This window comes from Aquila chrysaetos, chromosome 23 (genome assembly GCF_900496995.4).
Source record: "Aquila chrysaetos chrysaetos chromosome 23, bAquChr1.4, whole genome shotgun sequence".
Taxonomy (NCBI): Eukaryota; Metazoa; Chordata; class Aves; order Accipitriformes; family Accipitridae; genus Aquila; species Aquila chrysaetos.
Window position 1 is genome coordinate 7,569,329 of NC_044026.1, and position 19,400 is coordinate 7,588,728.

Sequence of the window (19,400 nt, forward strand, 5' to 3'; positions counted from 1 at the left end):
AACATCTGCAGATAAAACATGCAGGAGATGCTGCTGGAAGTATGGCTGGGGAAAGGGAGCCAGAAAGCTGAAGGAAGCCCTTCGAATATGCATAGCCTTTTGCATCTTCTTCATTTTTTGCTGTCGTTATTACCTGATGTCCCTACGTGGCAATATGGGAACACAATTAAAAATCAGAGCCCAAGAGCAGCTTTGCCCTTCTCTCCTCCCCAAGAACAACCCACACTTGAAACTTCGAACCCTTCACCAAATAGTTAATTGTCAGGGGAATGAGCCACTCCTCATTCCTTTCATAAACAAATAAATAAACGATACAAGGATTTTATCTGTTTAATACGCATTCTCTGAAAACCAGAGTGCAGACTAAACACAGTAATCTGATGATTACAAATTATTCAGTCCTATAAACAAAGCATGACAATTGATGACAATGTGGTATCATATATCATAAATGCAGAGCATCCTCTCTCATCCAAAACAAATAGTTTGGAGTATTTCAAACCCATAACAAATATATTTAATGCAGATCACTGTGAAACAATGTGTGTTTCTCTGTTTCTAATGCTGTATACAAAAGCCAGCCAAGAGCTTTTTGTGTTTTATGCATTATATTCATTTATGCTGCCAATTCTACTTACTATTCTAGTATTCTGATTTGAAAAATCAAGATTTAATGTATTTCAAGCAATGCTTGATGCTTGCGCGTCTTAAAATTATAGGAGATGATGGTTTATAAAGTAAATTATGAGACCTTAATATAATTCCTGAGTTTCAGATAGATTTTCATCTCGCTAGTTAAAGTATTGATCACAATCCTTATATTCTATCGGTAGCTTGTTATGCGAGGCAAATCAGCTGCCATTGTTACCGATGCTGAAAATCTCCGAGTAACCCATGATAGGTTTATTACATAGGAAGCTTTGATCCTCAGGACTCAACTAAGATATTCAAAGTTCTTATAAAGGTGTCTTAGAGTCTGCGATACAAATTCAGATGTCTGCTGTCAAACGACTCCTATTCAGCAAACCTGTATGAGCCACCTTTGAAAGTGAAACAGCAAGATGACACCATTCATAGCTTGACTTTTGGAGAGGTCTTTGTGCTCCCCAGCCTTTCGGTACCTGACAACTCGTTCCAGGCCCTATCAAAGTTGCATAACAGAATTTGTAAAAAGCTACACAGAAGGGTTTAATGTGTTGAGAACAAATAACTTCTTTGTTGATACCCACTGCCAGATCAAAGAGGTGGAGGGTAATAGGCCCAGGACTCCATTACCTTCAGTTACACCGGCAAACAAAAGAATAAAATAAAACAGTGAAAGGCAGCAGAGAACAATAAAAAAGGAAAATACTAACAAGTTTAAGGGACTCAACATCCTGAAACATGAATAAAAGCCACAGAAATAAATTCATCAAGATCACATAACAAAAGGGAAACATGTGGCCTCTCAACTCAAAGGCTTTCCAACTGTACTCCTGTTTTCTGTATGTGTTATTATAATTTGGGGTGCCACAGGACCTTCCAGTTTTTATAGGGACAGAGCTGGCTCTGCTGCTTAAAAAATGCAGATTTGTTGTACTTGACCTAGATGGAAATGTCTGTGAGCTGTAGCGTTGTTAGAGATTTTTCTCTCCATTTAGCTTCCATTTAAAATGAAATGGGGCTACATTGAACATTTCTTCCTCTAGAGACAAAATAACCTGTTTTTAAGTGGAGGATCACCTCATCTGTTCAAAAAAATAAAAATAGAAATCCAAGAGGCAGCTCACTATTTTGAAGCTTTCCAATGAACGTTTTGGAAGTCAAACCCAAACCAAACCTAAGGGCAACCTAACCTTTCTGAGAAAATTCACAAACCCCTCTCATGCAGCGTAATACTGGTTTTGGTCTGCAACCCAGTAAAAATTAAAATCTACTGTCACTGTCCATTTCTTCCTTTTATTTCCACCCACTGTATTGTGTGTTGCATGAAGGATTTAAAATAATTTTTTGGCAGTGAGGCTGTTAGGAGAGCAGTTCTCTGTAGGCACCAGCCAGACCTTTGCAGTCCATACACCAGTCATGCCTCTATGGCACTGCACTGTTATAAAGTGACTTGTTGCTCATTTTCTGTATTAAAAAGAAAACTGTTAATGTCACAGTAAAAAGTGGTTACTGCCCCTGAGTAACAAGGCCTATAGTCATGGTCTGTACAGTTTTGTATTTCTGGGTTTTATAAGTGATGCTCCATTAGCCTTTAGCTGAGTGGGAGAGCTCAATGCAAACAGCTGGGTACTGGAAGGACAAGCAAACTCTTTCAAAAACACAAAATCTGGAAAAGCTGAAACCAATTTTTCTTTCTACTTTCTTTCTGTATTTCAGTGTTACTTGTAACAGCAACAGGCAAAAAGAAAATCAGAAAGCATTGTGACTTTCAGATGCAATATCCCTGTTAAAAGGGGATAACCTGAGAATATATGGGAAGAAGAGAAAAATGAAGGCCAAAAGACAATAAGCTAGGATCTTTTGAAGCCAACCTTTTGTCCTCCAAGCCTGAGGGACCAGTGTGGCTTCCATCAAAAACTGTTAACTAGTAGTGTACAACTACTTGGGAGCTACCTACAACCTTCCCCAAACCTGGGACATTATTTATTCTGCTCCTGGTCTTGTCATTGCCCAAATGGGGCAATCCCCCAAGAAGGGACAAGTGCTGGGCAGCTGCCACTCCTTGGGGCAGATGGTTTTAAAGATGTGGAGGTATCCTGACTTCTGGAGGTAAGCCCTCTGCAAGGCAGCACAGCAGTGCCTGGTTCCTACCCAGCTGGCCAAAGGACTTTCTGTCCCCCACCAAAGAGGACCAATATGGACCTGCGGTGAATTGATGGGAAAATAAATCTGTCAGTGGGATTTGGGAAAGAGAGGACAGGAAAAATGAGGAAGGTATTTGTCTACTCTGCAACTATATAGATTTGCTGAATTTATTGATTCCCATATTAAGGCTACAATTGATAAGATTTGACACTTGGTTGGTTTGAGCATTTTCAGGAAAATTTTGCGGAGGTTTTTGTATGGTGTGTACCTACATACTTACATGTATACCTTGATATATACATGGTGTCATGTACATTCTTAACTGGAAGGAACTTATATGGCTGAGCCCTAAGACATTGCAGCACTGACAATTTTATTTGCAATTTTACGGGTCCTATTAACTCTGCAAAACCTTTAGAGAGTACTTTTTTCAGTAGCTTTGCAGTGAGTGTGTTTCCATCAGTCTGTCAGTGACCATAGTATGGCTGGATTTTTCTTTTGACTTTCAGGAACGCTGAGAGCACAATAAAGCTCTGCCGAGATTTTCACAGCAGCTTGGAGAATTGTGCTATTTATCAACTTCCGTGTGGATTTTAACAGAATCCACCTGAGCTGACCAGAGGTGTCAAAGGATTGATTTAAAGATGCAGATGCATACAATTGTTCATCTTCATTGATAAACCTTTGGGTATCCAGTAGCAAATTATATCCTTCTTGGGCAAATAGGTGTCCAGGTCGTAATTGCCATGACCAGAATGTTTTTGCAGTCTTAGCAATGAGGCTGAGCTGTCATTCTCAAACCAATGCATATGATGCTCTGTTCCTTACATGTAATAGACTTTTTTTTTTAAACTCCAAATCCTGATCCATATTTTCCATGAAACAACTGTATTTTGTGAAAATCAAGGAAAGCAGTACAATGTAAGTGTCTCAGGGCAAAATGAATTCACTTTTAAGTCACGATCCAGGAAAGAAAGGAAATATGCATCAGCTGTGCCCAGACAAGGTAGAAAAAGTGGTTTCTTTCTGGATTTGCAAATAGGTTGTTTAACTCTGCTAGCTTTATCACTAGTTCACTGGTCTGCCCATGCTTCAGACCTGCTCCATCAAGGGTTCTTGATGATTGTTGCCCTCATGAAAGCAGTTATAGTGAAAGAATGAGATTTATTTTGCTGGGGAGGAGACACTGTCAAAGCCAAAACTGTCAGATGTTGGTGACATCCTTGGACTAGCAAAAGGCTTTAGTAGAAAGCCAAATGTTACTCTGGTCTCCAGATCGTGGGGTTTTTTAGCTGTTAAGTCTAAATCAGGTCTCAGTCTCTAAAATTGAGAAGGCAGTTTTCAGCAATAAGGATTAATGAGTGGTTGTTTCTCCCTAGGAAACAGTTTTTTTCAGCTCTGTGTAGCAGCCTATCATAAGAAATAGTCCGGTGTTACCTTCTGGAGATACAGGCTGCTGCTCAGTGTTTTGGGCTTTCGGCTGCCATGTGAAGATCCTGTAAACCTCTTTTAGCCCCCTCTGAAAACTAGACCCTCTTTGCCCCTAATCTTTGAGTGAGGTATTGGGTAGAGCAACATCTTTGTTACCCATCATGACAGAAACCACCCTTGTTTCCTTTGTCCTGTCCTCAGCTTTGTTAACAGGATGGTCACCTACCTAGATTTTTAATAGCATTTATTGAAATGTTAATAAATAATACCTTTCCTTTTGACTTAGTAGAGATATTATTCAGATAATGATGTTTTATCAATACTGAATTCCTTGTGCCAGGCTCCATTTCTTATTCCCTCCACCAGTGCCCAAAAGGTAGATTTTTTTCCCCATGACCCATTTCTAAATGGATGTAAATAGTCTTTAAGGAATGCCTGATAGATGTTACTCTTTCCATCAGCCACTCATGTACAGGGGCTTTCTTCCATCAGGGGCCTTTTGTGGGAGAGATTTCTGGAGAGTTGTGTACTGTAAAACCTTCTATCTATAAGAGGTTTAACCCTTTCTGCACGATAGTTTGTAATCACATAACCTTTAGCTCAGTGGGAATGAATACCAATTATCATTTATAAACAGTTCCTCTCATTATGCGCCTATTTATGGCATCTTTTATAGCTTGCTAATTACAAGCACACAAAACAGAAATGTTTGGAGTTAAATAATGTAAACAGGGATGTAATTGATTTTCATGTTGAATAGTTTTTATTGATTTATTGTTAATTAACATTTTTAAAGGATCTCTTGGCAAAATAATCCATTTAATTTATTGAATATTATAATAGCTGATGGTAAATTCATATTAAAATGTCACAAAAGGATTAACAGTTCCATAATACTTGTTTTTCCAACTGTTGCTGCTATACAGATGTTATATATTCTCCCCAAACACAGACAATATATTAAATGCAATCAATTGGTCTCAGTCCAGGTCGTAGCGGACAAGTGTCCACATCACTAAAAATACCACATTCCAGTTGACGCTAATTGGCCATCTGTGTAGCAGGGAGGACAGGCATCTAATGGGGAGAAAAGCTGATCTCTATCGCTCCCAGGGCAGGGTCCTTGGGGCGGCTGCGTGGGCTGAGGGGAGAAGCCCATATCTTCACTAAGAAGTCTTTCCTGCTGCAAAGCCAAAAGACTCCGGTGTCCATAAATGGAAACTTTCGAACAAATAGACCACTGTGTCAAGTAACCAGTCACTTAAAACGTTCAGGGCATGCATACAGTGCTGCAGAAAATGTAGTCTGCTGAAGGCATTTCCAGAGGTTCCCCACTAGCTTTTTCCAATTTTGGGGTGGGAAGAGGGGCTGTGGAGTCTGTTCAGGGCGTTGTTGACAGCATTTTGGTGAATGCCAGTTACCCTCAGCCCCTGTTGACTTCACTGAAAGCCAAGGTCACTTACTCAGCACCTCCCAGGATAGAGCATGTAGCAAGGAGTAAAATTGCAAGTTGCAATCTTCATTATTACCATCCCATTATATTTTTCAAATGGGTAGCAAGAGAGTGTAATCACATCAGACCCTATTTTTTCATTAGTGAAGAAAAACATTAATATACTGTGACACGGTATTGATTTGATACAATCAATCTTTCCCAATAACAATAAAACCTTTATATTTTATTAATAGAACAATGCAGTTCTTCTCTGTTCCAGCTCCCTTTTATTGGTCTGGGTCACAGTGTAATTCTGGCATGTTTGGATTTTTATTTTTATTAATATAATGTAAAAGCCTGTAGAATTGCTCCACTGATCTGCCAGTAGGTTTCATCTGAGGCTCCCAAGCATCTTTTATTACTTGAAATGTTACCAGTGCAGCTCCAGTCATTGATTGTTCGGTGGCCCTTAGGGGTGGAGATGGTGGGGAGGTGTCAGAAGGGTTCTTGGCCTTTAATTCTCTTGATTTTTTTGTGGTGTGGACACTGACACTTGGACTCAGACCATCTCACTAGTTTGAAGATGACCTCTCAACACGTGGCTGGACCCAGCACTTCTAAATCCCCTCCAAACTGGGCTACAGGTGCCTAAGCTCTAGTGAAGCTCCCAGCAGCCACCCGGATGGTGGCCCTTCAGCATCACCTCACTTTCCGATCCCAGGCTTTCCATACTCAGTTCAGGTCAGGCGCTACATGGGCAGGAGGTGCTTCAGTGTACTCTTGTCCAATTAGCATCTCCTTTCTAGTGTGCACGGCAAGTCTTATCGGACCATTTGGTGTTTCTCTCTATCTACAGATATTTTTTATTCACCTTCTTTGATTAGCCAGAATATCTTCCTGTTCCTGGTACAAGACTGGGGCATCATGATATTCCAGTTGCAACAAGACCCCCAATTAGTATAGCCAGATACTTTCATTAAAGCAAAGCTAGATGACTTTCATCACTTGCTCTTAATTCATTTTTTTTTCATGAAATACAATCTTTGTTAACCTTTCTCCTCTTCCTTTTTGAGCCAAGAACAATGTTGCAAGATCCCATGGTAGAAAAAAATAATCCCCATAATAAATATGAAGGCTCCATTTCAAAAGAGAATGGGCTTATTAAGGGTAACAGTTTATTAACAGTCACTGTAAATTAGATGGATTTAATAACTTTAATTAGTGCCACACTTTCTGACACAGAGTTTGAGGAGAATTCAGCTGTTCATCCCCATCTCCCTTCTGTACATCTCCATGTCTAATTTAGCAGCAGCAATTCCTCGTAGTAAAAGAGAAACAGCTCCTACTCGCAGCAGTGCAGAGCGCAGCAGAAAACTACTGTGTCGACAGACCATGGCCACTGGCACTCCAAATTAGTAGTAAGAAACAGCACGAGTGCAAAGTAAAGCTTTCAAATATCAGGAACAATAGAAAATCAAGCTTCCTCAGGAGTCTCTTCATTTTTCTTTCCTTGGTAACCCTGCCCAGTTCAGCCCTGCTTGCCTGCATCCTCTGAGAGAGACAGGGAGTCTTCTCTGTTTAAGGGCTGTGAAATGCCCAGCATTCCGAATGCCCGTTGGTGAAATGAGGGGGACTACGGTATGCTGTGGCTGCCTGAAGTCCAGCCCTGTTAAAGTAGATGGAAACATTGCTGGTAGGTCTCATGTCTCACCCATCAAGATAGAAATGCCATTCTCGTCAGAGGAATAAAAGAAAGAGAAATACCGTTTTTAATACTGTTCTGGTCAGAGGTTTTTCCTACTCAGTCCTTTTCCTGTGGGACATTCCAGTTTATCAGAACTGAAAATGTCTGCATCTATGTTGATTTTGACCAAACTTATTTTCATTCTTGTTTGAAGAAAATATTTTCTTAAAGTAAAAAATTACCAAATTTGGAGTCAGAGTGAAACATTTCAATATTATCTTTTAATGACTTCTTGATTTAGGCCATATCTTATTCTGTAACTACAAATTTTATTTCTATTTATTTCTTAAAACTTGTTGTTAAAGTGTTTTGATCTGATCAAACTTTTCACTTCTCAACTGAACTGAAGAACACTTCTTAAAATTTCATTTTGAAGGTAATGATGTCACACAATTACATTTTTAATGGGAGTATAGCCAATGGGATAAAATCTACACGTAGGTGCCTGCCCCCCCACCCCAGTTCAGAATGAAAATACCTTCCAAAAAGTGGACATTTCCTTTAACCAGGTTGAGGTCTAATCTTTTAGGCAGCCCACCTTTCCTGAGGTCCAAAGTCCTGCCTTTTCTCTCCAGAGCAGTGTGGGTTCAGCACAGCTATCCCATAAAGAGCCGTTTGGAGGATGTAGCACATGCAAGGAAGTTAAGCCCTGAATGTCTAAAAACCCTTCCTGCGCATCTGCAAATGACCTCTCCCAAAAAATACCTTTACACAGCCTCCTTTATTTCCACAGAAACCCCAGAAGACACCTCTCTGGTCTCAGGCATATCTCCCTGTTAAATTTCAACATTTTATTCCACAACTTGAAGGTTTGAAGATCTCTTCAGAGAAATGATTGAAGGGGAACTTTGTTGAGGGCAATGGTTCTCCACAATGCAACAGGCAGAGGCCGCACGTATGAATAAGTAAAAAGATAAGGACTTTACTTATCTTCTTCATACTGGAAGTTCCTTTCTAGCAAATGGATTGTATAGAAAATGTTATATATATACATACGTGCGTGCGTGTGTGTGTATCTCCATATTTTTGTGGTCTTGCCTGGCAAAGAAGCTTTTCTAATATGCTTTCAGACCAAGGTCCATCAACGTGGGCTTTCTTCCCTTTTTTTAAAATCATGGATTTAGGTTATTGTCTGCCAACATTTACTGCCTGAAGCTTCACTTTAGGCCCCAGGGGAAATTCTGCAGCCCCGTGTTAAGCAATGCCATGCAGTGCCTGCGCAGCGCAGGGGTGAAAGCTGCCCTGGATGCAGAGGTGGCACCCAAAGGGTGGACGCATGGTGGCCACCGCCATGCCGCTGGTTGCAGATGACCAGCGTTTAAGTGCCGACACAGCCAGCCTGCCTCCCACGGAGTGGAAGAGGCTGACTACGTACCTCAGCCTTCTGGAGATCTTAATCATGCCTAATTTATACTGGAGACAAAATCCAATAACTTCTAGAGACTTTGTAAAAACACTTATCACAGTCCAAATAATAACAGCACCAAAAGCTGGCACCATAAAAATCTCTTAGGCTAAAATGGAAATAGGTACTTGCAGAAGATTTTTCTTTCTTTCCTTAACACAAAGATTTGAAAGGAGGGAGAAGTATCACAGATAAGCAATTCCTTTCAGAGAGGTTTCTTTATATATCTCCATGTGAAAGCTCTTAGTAAGGGAAGAAAAAATAAAGTAATGCTCTGAAATAAAATTTGTACAGATGTGGCTTTTTTTGAAATGACATCCCGTTTCTCAAGAATTCGATGTAGCCTTTAGTCAGCCTTGTTTCTTAGAGTTCTCTGTGCTTTGCATGGTAATTAGCTGCTCGTGTTATCAGCGGCGCGATGCTCCCGGCTATTTCTTCAGCAGCCACTGCCATTATCCTTGGTGGCAGCTCCTCGCATCCTCCTGCCAGACTGTACTCCAGCCGCACGTGTGTGCAGATGTTTGGCGTTCTTCAGGCTGTGCTGACGGAGGGACGAAGGTAATGGGTGCAGCATCGGAGAGGGAAGAGACCGGAGCCCACTTCCCCCGACAGCTCCCCGAGACTTGCCAGTATTTCGCTGATGGTTCATTGGAGGTTCAGTGAGGCGAGTTTGTTATGACAGATCGCAAAATGCAAAGGGAAGCAAATGAGCTGGGTTCATCAATGTCAGAATAAATACAGGGTAGCAGCGCCTCGGCTTACTTGGGAACAACAGCCTCAAAACCTTCATTTCCTTTTTTTTTAATTTTTATTTTTTAAGTAATTAAAACGTTGATTGCACAAGTGTACTGTGGCATGCAGGCTATCAAGAGGGTGGAGGGACTGCTGTGCGCAGATTGCCGGCACTGCCGACATCAGCCTTACGCAGGTGCTGCGTCACGCAGCCAGCACCGACGCAATAGGGTTTGGATCAGGCAATTCCACTGATGCAAATAGCTCGTTGAGTGCTCTGTGCTATTTGTTGCCTGCAGGTAATGCAATCTCTTCTTTTAATTCAGATTTAAAGAAACATTTACCAGCTTTTATTTTTTTTATAATTAAAATATGGCCATGGAGTTAAATTTAGGTTGCCAGATTCCTCTGTAATGTGAGTAGAGATGTAGTGAAGAGCTTTTAAAGTGAGAATGGGAAGTCTTTTCCAGACCAACATCTACAGACACTTTTCAGACATACCTTAGGTCCCACAATAACACTCTGCATTGTGTTATATGATATCATGACCAAAAAAAATAATAATGGCCCCAGGCCATATGAAATTGAAGTTGCTTGCTGTGTGCAGAGCATGGTCTCTTAACTTCCCCATCCTTATTCTAGAAGGTTTGATATCAACAGTAATGTAAGAGCCTTACAAGTATTCAAAGCAAAAATAAATTAAGAAATTTATATTTGGCACTCAAAAGATGAAGAACAAAGAGGAAAATAAAGAAATTGAGGTTTTTCCCAAATACTGTTTTCACTTTTGCATATCTCATCTTTGGTTTTGTGTTTACAGCTTTTTTTTCCGTTTGAAAGGCAGTGTGATGATATTGAGAGAGAGATGTGAAAAGTTTTTTTACTCCTTGCCCAGAGATATGATGTGCTAGGGAGAATAGCTAAAGTTTTAGTTCTGTGGTAATGGAAAGTGTAATTTCTTGCTGATGAGAATTTGCAGACTTATTTCATTACACTTCTAGGGGGGATATTTGATTTTGTAACAAAAGCTTGTTTATAAACCTAGTCTGAAATAGCCTATTGCCAAATTTACCTTGAGTAGTTTTGCCTTCACACAAAAATAGAGCGCATCATTTTACCGTATGTTCAATGTATTGTATACAGCATAAGATGGTAGGTCATCTCACCCCTCCTTCTGTAAGATGGCAATGGACTAGAATGGATAACTTGAGGTCAGGCAGTAAATTCATTGCTCTCTAAACAAGGTGTTCATGATGAGGGTTTTACACTTTCCGCTGTTGTTAATGGGATAAGAAGTCATTGGCCAGGGTTTGGGGAAGGAAAGGGAGAAAATGGAGGGAAATCCACAGAGAAGAGAGAAATAAAAATTAGCTAATTTTAAAATTCTTAAATATCCAGAGATTGTTGCGGTGTTTCTGTCTGTCTTGTTAGCTTCATCGGCAACATCAACTCTTGCACTTGCACCCCTGGTGCAGCGGCAGGAAGGTCACACGCGGTGTTGTGCGGCTCCTCGGGGACAGGGCTGAGATCAGAACAGGGCTATCTGCTCGAGGGCTGCAGCCTCTCTTCAGCATCCGTACATCAGATATGAGTAATTCTCCAAAGGCTGACTTTATAGCATGCTTAGTTCCTTTCCCTTTGAAATCAGTGGTGTAAATCCTGGTGAACTCTAAAGCTGACAGACTGTGTTGCACCAAAAAGAGTTAATGCGATTCGTTTGTTTAACAATCAAGGGCCATATTCAGCAAAGATTTAGCAGGAGTGGGGACAATAAAGCACTTATGACTTTCTATGAATTGGCATGAAATAACAGCCACAAAAAAATTATGAAACGTAGATTGTTCCCTTGCTTATGCATGGCTGCTGTACTTCTGACCTCGGTTACAGCTGGTAGGCTACGAGCGGCTGCGGATCCAGACCTCCTCAGTCACTCAGCTCAGGCTGGGGAGCGGCGGTGACACTGCCCAGGAGCAGGACTTGCACAGACTGGCTAGTGGGATCATTTGGGTCTGGTAGGCATAGAGGTATCCATTTTTGAAAGCGCCTTGTGATTTTTTGGGTGCCCAAATACAGATGTGGTAGAGAAGTCTGATTTCCAGGTGAGAAGAGCTCAGCACTTCGGAAAGTCGAACTGCTTTGATATTTCTCCAGGTGGGCACCTGAAAACTCAGAACCTCCAGGTGTGGTTTGAAAATGAGAGGCAAAGACCAAGCTCACCTCCCTGCTGGCTCTTTGTGGACAGTAATTAATCATATCAGTTTTGTTTCCATCCCCCCTTCCCACATGGGAAGACCTCAAGCCCCAGTCTCCTGCTTTCGGAGTTAGTTCTGTTCTCCAAGAAGAAGAAACCCTTTTTTGGGGGAACTGTCAGGGAATTTAGTGTGGTGAAGTAAATCCCCGGAAAACTTGGTTGATGCAGCAGCCACCTGTATCTTGTGGAGCGCTGCGGGAGATGGGCAGCCCCTCAGCATCAGTACCTCCATCCGTGGTGTGCCCTCTCTTCCCAGTTGTGCGGGGCAGCGCGAGGGAACTGGGGGCAGGCAGGAGGGGGACGGGGGGGCACCGGTGTGGCAGTCTGGTGTCTCGCGCTGCCTTGTCTTCGCTGGCAAAATTTTGGGTCCTAACGAACAACCAAGCTGAGCGTGTAGGTGAGGCACCGGCAGGATGGTCGCTATCAGGGGATAGCTGCTCTGCCAAATCTCTGATTTCTCCTCTCCAGAATGGCTCTGGAGTAAGCCATATTGTTCAGGAGAGCTGAATTTCTCAGTCCCACAACGTACGGGTGGGTTTAGGGTCAGCATTTTAGGAAATCGTAGCCTTCTCAGGACTGCTGTGCTGCCTAGCCCGTGCTCGGTGTTGCCGCCTGCGTTGCAGTCTCTGCAGCTCTCCCCTCAGCATCACAGGTGCCTCTACCCCATACATCGTCGGGCTGCACATAGGCGATGTCACTGCAGAGTCTTTCCTGCACAAAGGGTGCGGAAAGATGTTATTTATTTAATGTAAATAAATGCACATATTGGATCTATGTACATGCAATAACTGTTTTGCTTATGCTTACTCATACGCAGCATAGCCAAAACAGCATGAACCGCACCCAAAGTGGTGTAAATAAAATCCTATGAATTTATACAAATATGTTGCAATCCTATGTAAACGCTGCAAATATTACATCTTCCTGCGGTGCTGATGGGGAATAATTTGAGAATTTTAAGCAGTGCAACTTTTCAGATGCTGGAAAGACTTGGCCTCATTTCGAAACTGTAATAGAGGTTGGAATATATTTCATGTGACAACCATGTCCTCAAACGTGCTATTTGTTATTTCTTTTTAAAACACAAACAAACTATTTTCTCATTTTGTTTACAGGACAGTGGAACAGGAGATAACAGCTGCATTGAAGAAATATTGCGGGTAGGAATCCCTAAAAAAACATTCTTTTCCAGTGCCATTTTGTTTATTCTAAAAAGACAAGGGGATAACAAGAATATTGCAATTACTGCTGTTAAAAATATTACTCTCTTAGATTGTCATCTTTCTAAGGGAAAAGTAGGCAAAATTATTTCCTCATGAAAAATAATTGAAAAATCTGTGAAAACAACCTTTCAGAGCCTCTGAATTTCACTGCTACTTTGTGCCAGTACGGCTGACCTTCATGCATGCAGAAGCAGATAATGGGATAAATTATAAACTGAAATGTACAATGATGTTTCAGGTTTACAAACCATGCAAAGTGCATGTTTCCATTAATCATGACTGTCAAAAATCTTAATTTTGAAGGGAGGTCTAGGAAGGTCATTTTCCACCTGGATTTAATTAGAATCCATTATGTAATGTCATTATGTCCATTATGTCCATTATATAATGACAATGTGCAAAATCCTTAGTTATTTCCATATTTCATTATTATTTCTTTTATCTTAGTAATTTCTAGTTTATTTTCATGGAGCAATTTAATACACATCCAGACAGAGCTTGGCTTGAATCAACTTTGATATTGATTATTTTCTGAGGCACACAAATTTATAAACAATGAAACATTTCCATATATTTTAACTCATGGTTTTTTCGGTTCTTTTTCTAAACTGATAATTCAATAATTTGCAATGCTTATAAATCTGATATAATAGTGATTGAAACACAAAACAAGGTAGATGGAATGGTAAAACCTCCCCATTACTGTGTGCGCTTCCACCTCTGGGATATCCACTACCCAAATATTTCAGATTGTTTATAAATTACGGGGCTATAAATATTTAGTTTAGAGATTAGTAGTGCATTAAGCCTGTTGTTTCTAAAGGCATTTCTCCATTCTCCCTGAATACGTTAAATACAGCTTTTAATTCTTAAACTGGACGAAGAGTTTATCGAAGGGTGATGATGATGTATTGCTTATGACTTCACTGGCAGAGCTTTTACTTAGCTAACGTTTACAAAGTAGGCTTTTGTAAGACTGAACCACATATTCAACAAGGCTTAGCCTCAGTTCCTGCTGCTTTGTTACAAATTAGTAGCAGATATCATGAATTCATGATGTGATGTGAGGCTCATTCACCCATTTTTTTATGCAAGGCTTTTAAAATGAACAAAGAAGGTGGTCTTCCTCCTTAGGTTTGTGCAATTAGGCAAAAAACATAGAAGAGACATGGTTCCTTCCATGCAGAGGAACATGGATATGTAAGAGACCCCAGCTGAGAAGAAAAATGCACTATATGACTAGGGATGGTAAGATGCATCTCCAAACCAGTGAACACAGCTGCTGCTCTCTTCTTTTTCCTTTGGGAATGTTCCTTAAGAAGCATTTTTGTGAAGCTTCATGATGAAGCATTCAGGACATCCTTGGATGGATAGGACCCTTTTGTTCGTGAGGATTTATTCACAAATTCTTTCACTTTGCTTAAAAACTGAATAAAACAACCCACAGCTCAAAAACTACACTTCGCATCAGTGTCTTGCTATCTGCTAAGGCTTAGCATGGCTAAAATAGACAGCGTGCTGTTTTCGTCCCCTAGCTCTTGTCCTCACACGAGTACTCAGTCATCATGGGTAACCTCTCCAATCTGCCCATCCTCCAGGTCTGCAACCTGGGTATCGCTTTCTATTCTGAACTTCCCTTGAGTCTCTGTGTCTAAGACTACACGTGAATCTTGCAGACTGTTACTCCATAGCATTTCTAGCTGAAGCTCTTTATTCACAAAGGTATAAGTCTCAGGTCCAAATTCTCATTACACACTTTGATTGCTGCAACATCCTTACCTTGGTTTTGACAAATGCAATGCTGCATACTTCCATTCATGCTGCTGCACAGATCATTTTCCTAGCTGGACTTCTTGCCCAAAGACATTTGTCTGTACATCTCACCACTCCTTCTCTATCAAATCAAATACAGCTATTTGTCTCTGATTTTAAGGCCTCAAGTCTACCAGTCCATGCTAACATATAAGCTCCCACTTTAGCTTACCTGGTGATACTAGCCTCCATCACAATGTTGCTAAGTTTTACATCAATTAATTTCTCCCATGCTTCTTATCAGATCTGGGAAGAGCTTTGAACACTTTCCCAGCTAGCTCCATACTTACCTTTAGATCCTCTCTTAAGAGCCTCCTTTTTCACAAGGACTGTGGAAAAACAGGGGTGAGGTCACGCATAGACCATGGTTTCTCGTGCCTGAATATTGTTATTCCACTTGTACCTTGTAGTGCCTGGTCAGGTCAGATACACCCATTTTGTCCTGAAAAGTGAACTTTCTGTGTCAGGGAAGTGCTGTGTAGTACAAAAGCAGTGCTTAGGTACTCTCACAATACAAAACCAGATCAGCAGTGGTTGTTGTTACTGATAATTAGTGAAAACAGCAACAGTAATAATGTGCCATTGCTACTCACTTGGTAAATTACTGGCATCTAAACTTTTCCAGTCCTCTCCTTGCCCTCTTTTTGTCCTGAACAGATCCATTCAGTATTAACACAGATTTTCTGGTTTTCTGAAACAGACTGTTTATAAGCAAAGCCATTTCCATGTTTTTGTTGGAGGTGCTATTCACATAGTAAAGCCAAAGTTTAGCTTCTTTTCAGACAGAATATATGCAGTTCCCCTACGGGTGCCCAAGGGCAGACAATGAAAAGCCACAGGAGCTGCAATCCTTGTGTTGCCCTCAGAAAAGGTGGCTGGCGCACTGAAATGTGTTTATTATAGGAAGGGCCACTCTACTGCATGGAGCATCAGCAAAAGGAAGAAGATGCTTAAAATTTATCTTTTTAAAGAACGTTGCACCCTGTTTTAGCTGTCTCTTGCACAACAGAAAGCAGAAAACATCCTATCTTTCTAGATAGTGTGTTCCCTGCACAAGTCAGGCTGTGGCTTTTCCAAGGGATAGGTACTTACACACATGTCTGTGTTTCCCCAGTCAAGACCAAGGGCAGTAGAAAGTGTGGCCCAAATCTGCACCATGTGCCTCCCTGTGTTTCCTTCCCCCAGCAGGTGAAAGGAGGCAAATGCTGGTTTGTGCACAGATCTTGTCACCCTCTGGTTTCAGGACATGGCCAGAGCTAACATCCGACCTGGGCTGCAAAATCAATTTAGGCATAGTTTTAAAATCACCGAATCTTACTTTGCACTAACTGTGACAAGAATTTATAGTCTTTGTCCTGCCTTGTGCAACACATGGTGCCATGGCCTAAGTCTAGCCTTTTTTGATGTTGTTTTACCAAATGTATCAGAGTTCTGTAGACTTTGTAAATTGACAGATCCTTCCACACGAAACAGCAGCTTCCAGAGAAAGCCCCCAAGAACTGAGACGCAGAACCACTTCCAGTCCTGAAAGAGGTCCATTAACAAGACAGTAACCCTGTCCTGTGTAAGGACTCCTGCTGAGTTTATAATCACTGCAGGAGTCCTGAACCTCATCTAACCCCATGCACTAATTTATAGCAACTTATTCAAGGTGTAGTGACTTTTCTGTCCAGCTGCAGGCACACACATTGAGGGTTGAGAATCTTCTAAGAGAGCCTTCGATGTAAGTAACTCCAGTAAGACCAAGTGACAGATGTAATGTCAAATCAAGAGAGAAAAGCCTCATTACTTGATAGTAGTTGTAAAAGGCAATTCCTTGTAAGCTTTTGCATTGTTGGTGGTGGACATGGTAGAAAACTCTGAAGCAGAAAATAAGAGTTAAGCCTACACAAAGATCCTTTATTCCACCGTGCCTGGAGCAGTTGCTACCTGAGTTCCTGAGACGCTGCCAAAGCCAACCTATTCACTTCCTCGCTAAAACACAGGCTTGCTAAGCAAGATTAGTAATTTTGGCTGATTTCTATTTGATTTTATTACTGTGTGGAACTGTGTATTTTGTTACGAGTGGTGGGGTTTGGAATAAACATTTATTTTGCTGTAGTACCTGCGAAAAATGGGAGCAGCAGGAGTCCTGCCTCTCCACTAAGTTAACTGTTGCAACCAATATTGGATGCACTCTGAATATATTTGCTATGGATTTAAGGAGAAAGGGAATGTGTCAAGTGCAGGCAGTTCTTGGTTTGTAAGATAAGTGGTAGGAGATTGATCTGGCTATTCTTACAGTCTTAGCTGCGATTTCCTAGAGTCGCAGTAGCTTTGTTGAAAGGAAACGCACAGGTAAGCTGAGCTTTTAGTTATTGAAGATGTTCCTTGTGAATTCCCTGGGGTTTTTTGTGTTGACATGAGAGGTGTTGTTGAACTAGGGAGAGACGGACATAGTTTGAGTGTTTGGCCTCCAAACAGTGTTTGGCTGCAGGATGCAGAGACAGCAGGAAGCTGATGGAGCAACAGGAATGCAGAGAAAGGGCTGGAGGAAAACCAAGCACAGCCAGTTAACACAGAAGAAGCCACCTCCTTTGGGATGCTGTGGAGCTGTGGGGAGGCAGGATGGAGTGTGGGGTGAAGGACAGATAAGTTTCTTTCAGGGAAGACAGAAAAAGCAGTTGGAGAGGCAGTGAAAGGACTGAGACTCTAGCTGCAAACATCCCTTCCAGTGAAGGACAACTCTGACTGGTGCCGTGAGCCTTCTGTCTGGGGGTGAGCACCCGCAGGTGCCCTTGCAAGTAGGTTGTGACTTCCTATGGCCACAGGATATCCACTTATGAAAACATGACATTTTAAGTGTGATGGCTTTGATGAGTAATTTACTTGAATCTCTCTACCCTGTGAAACTAATCAGAATATGTGAAGCACAGTACTTCTTATGTGAGCAACATAAAAAACTGAATGAAAACAGAATCTAATTCTGTATTTTTCCCCTCCCCACTTGGGATCCCTTGGCTCATTAGCAGGCTTGCTAATTCTTTAGCAGAAAGCATTAAGGATCAACCCATCAAATATTCAGGGTTTTTTTCAAACCTGAACAGCCATATGTGCCGTGAGATCAGAGGCACTCCATCAGCTGATTGAATTAAAACAAGAGCAGAGGTAAATTAGAAACTGTCTGCACAAGACAAATCCTGTGAAAACATGAAATCCTACCAAACACACTGTCACTGTGAATAAGCATCACAGTCAGTGGAGCACGTGTCAATACTTAGAAGGGAGAAAAATCAGTTTCTTAGAGGTAGGTTGTTAGTTCAACAACTGTGAACTGCTGCCTTGTAAATGTTAATGACTGTAAGATCCCACTGGCTGCAGTTAAGCTCCTGGTGGAGTCGGACATGTGAAGAATTACAGAACACAAATATGGTAATCAGCAGTATATTTCTAAACACTCCTCTTGCTTTCCAAAGCAGAGGGAAAAGCCTACAGGTGGAACGAGACCCACTTTGCTGCACAGCGCTAGTGCAATAGCTACCTCTGCACTAGCAGAGCATTTTATTGCAGTCTCACTGCTGGAAAGAAATTGCTGGGCAACTTTGGGAGGGAGGTGAGAAGGCCGCCCTCAGCACGGCACCTTCATGGGGAAATTTGGGTTGGCTTTTGTGACTGAGCCCAGCGGGAAACTCCTGGAAAAGTTTCAGGACGAATACAGCAACTTCAGGTGAAAGAGAGGCAGTGGGGGAGAGAGAAGGAATGGAGACTTAGAAGTAGCCCTGGTTTGCTGACACTACCTTTCTTGCTCAGTATCACTGAATACAGAAGTACTCCAAAGTGTCAGAATCATATTAAAAATGTATCAGATGCATAAAATATCATTTGTTTTCATTGCAATCTTTCAGCAGAACTTTCACAGCATGGCTTTGCTTTTAGTATCCTAAATTTCAGAGCAATTAAAGCTTTGTTTTGGCTGATGTATACTGTCCATTGCATTTCTTCAGTATTATTCTTTGTGTCTTTCTTACTCAAATAAATGAAAAAGCATACTCAAGAGTGTTTGGAAAATGTGTCATTTCACCGAAGGCACTAAATCTCAGAAACATTAAGACATAGCTCAAGCCGTCTAATCCAACCTCCAATACACACCTATTAACATTGCCCTTCTTACCACACCATGACATCCAGCTCGTTTGCACAGTATCTTTTGCACAGCAGTCGCTGTCTGCAGCGATTTACCTAGGTCAGCTTTCCTCCAGCCAGCCTGGGTACCACTAGTGGTGTGGATGGCAGCATCGCAGAGCTTCAGCAAGCTCTGCCTGGCGCTTCTCCAGCTTCTCAGTGAGAATTAGCAGTCCATACGGTACCTTGTGCTGCTAGAGCAAAATTAGCAGCAGTACCGGAGCTAGCTAAAGATATTTTGGCTTTGTCCACATAAACTGCAATGACTACAGAGGAAACATACCTGTGTACACCGTCATCCCCTTGACACCTTACACCTGGGCAGCTTTCAGGACACACTGTCTGTATGTGGTGCCTTGGACTTCCCTGTGTGTCCGCTGCAGCCGGGGGTCTCTTTATTACCTCCTCTATCCAGA

General features: G+C 41.6%; 1 protein-coding gene across 2 annotated transcripts in view; it reads left to right on the forward strand.

Annotated features, from left to right (window-relative positions):
- AFF3 (AF4/FMR2 family member 3) overlaps window positions 1–19,400 on the forward strand; it is a 328,498-nt gene that overhangs the window by 137,049 nt on the left and 172,049 nt on the right. For both annotated transcript variants that reach the window (XM_029998967.1, XM_029998968.1), the window contains exon 4: window positions 12,904–12,948. In XM_029998967.1, coding sequence (XP_029854827.1) covers window positions 12,904–12,948 — 45 coding nt within the window. The remainder of the gene's footprint in view (window positions 1–12,903; window positions 12,949–19,400) is intronic.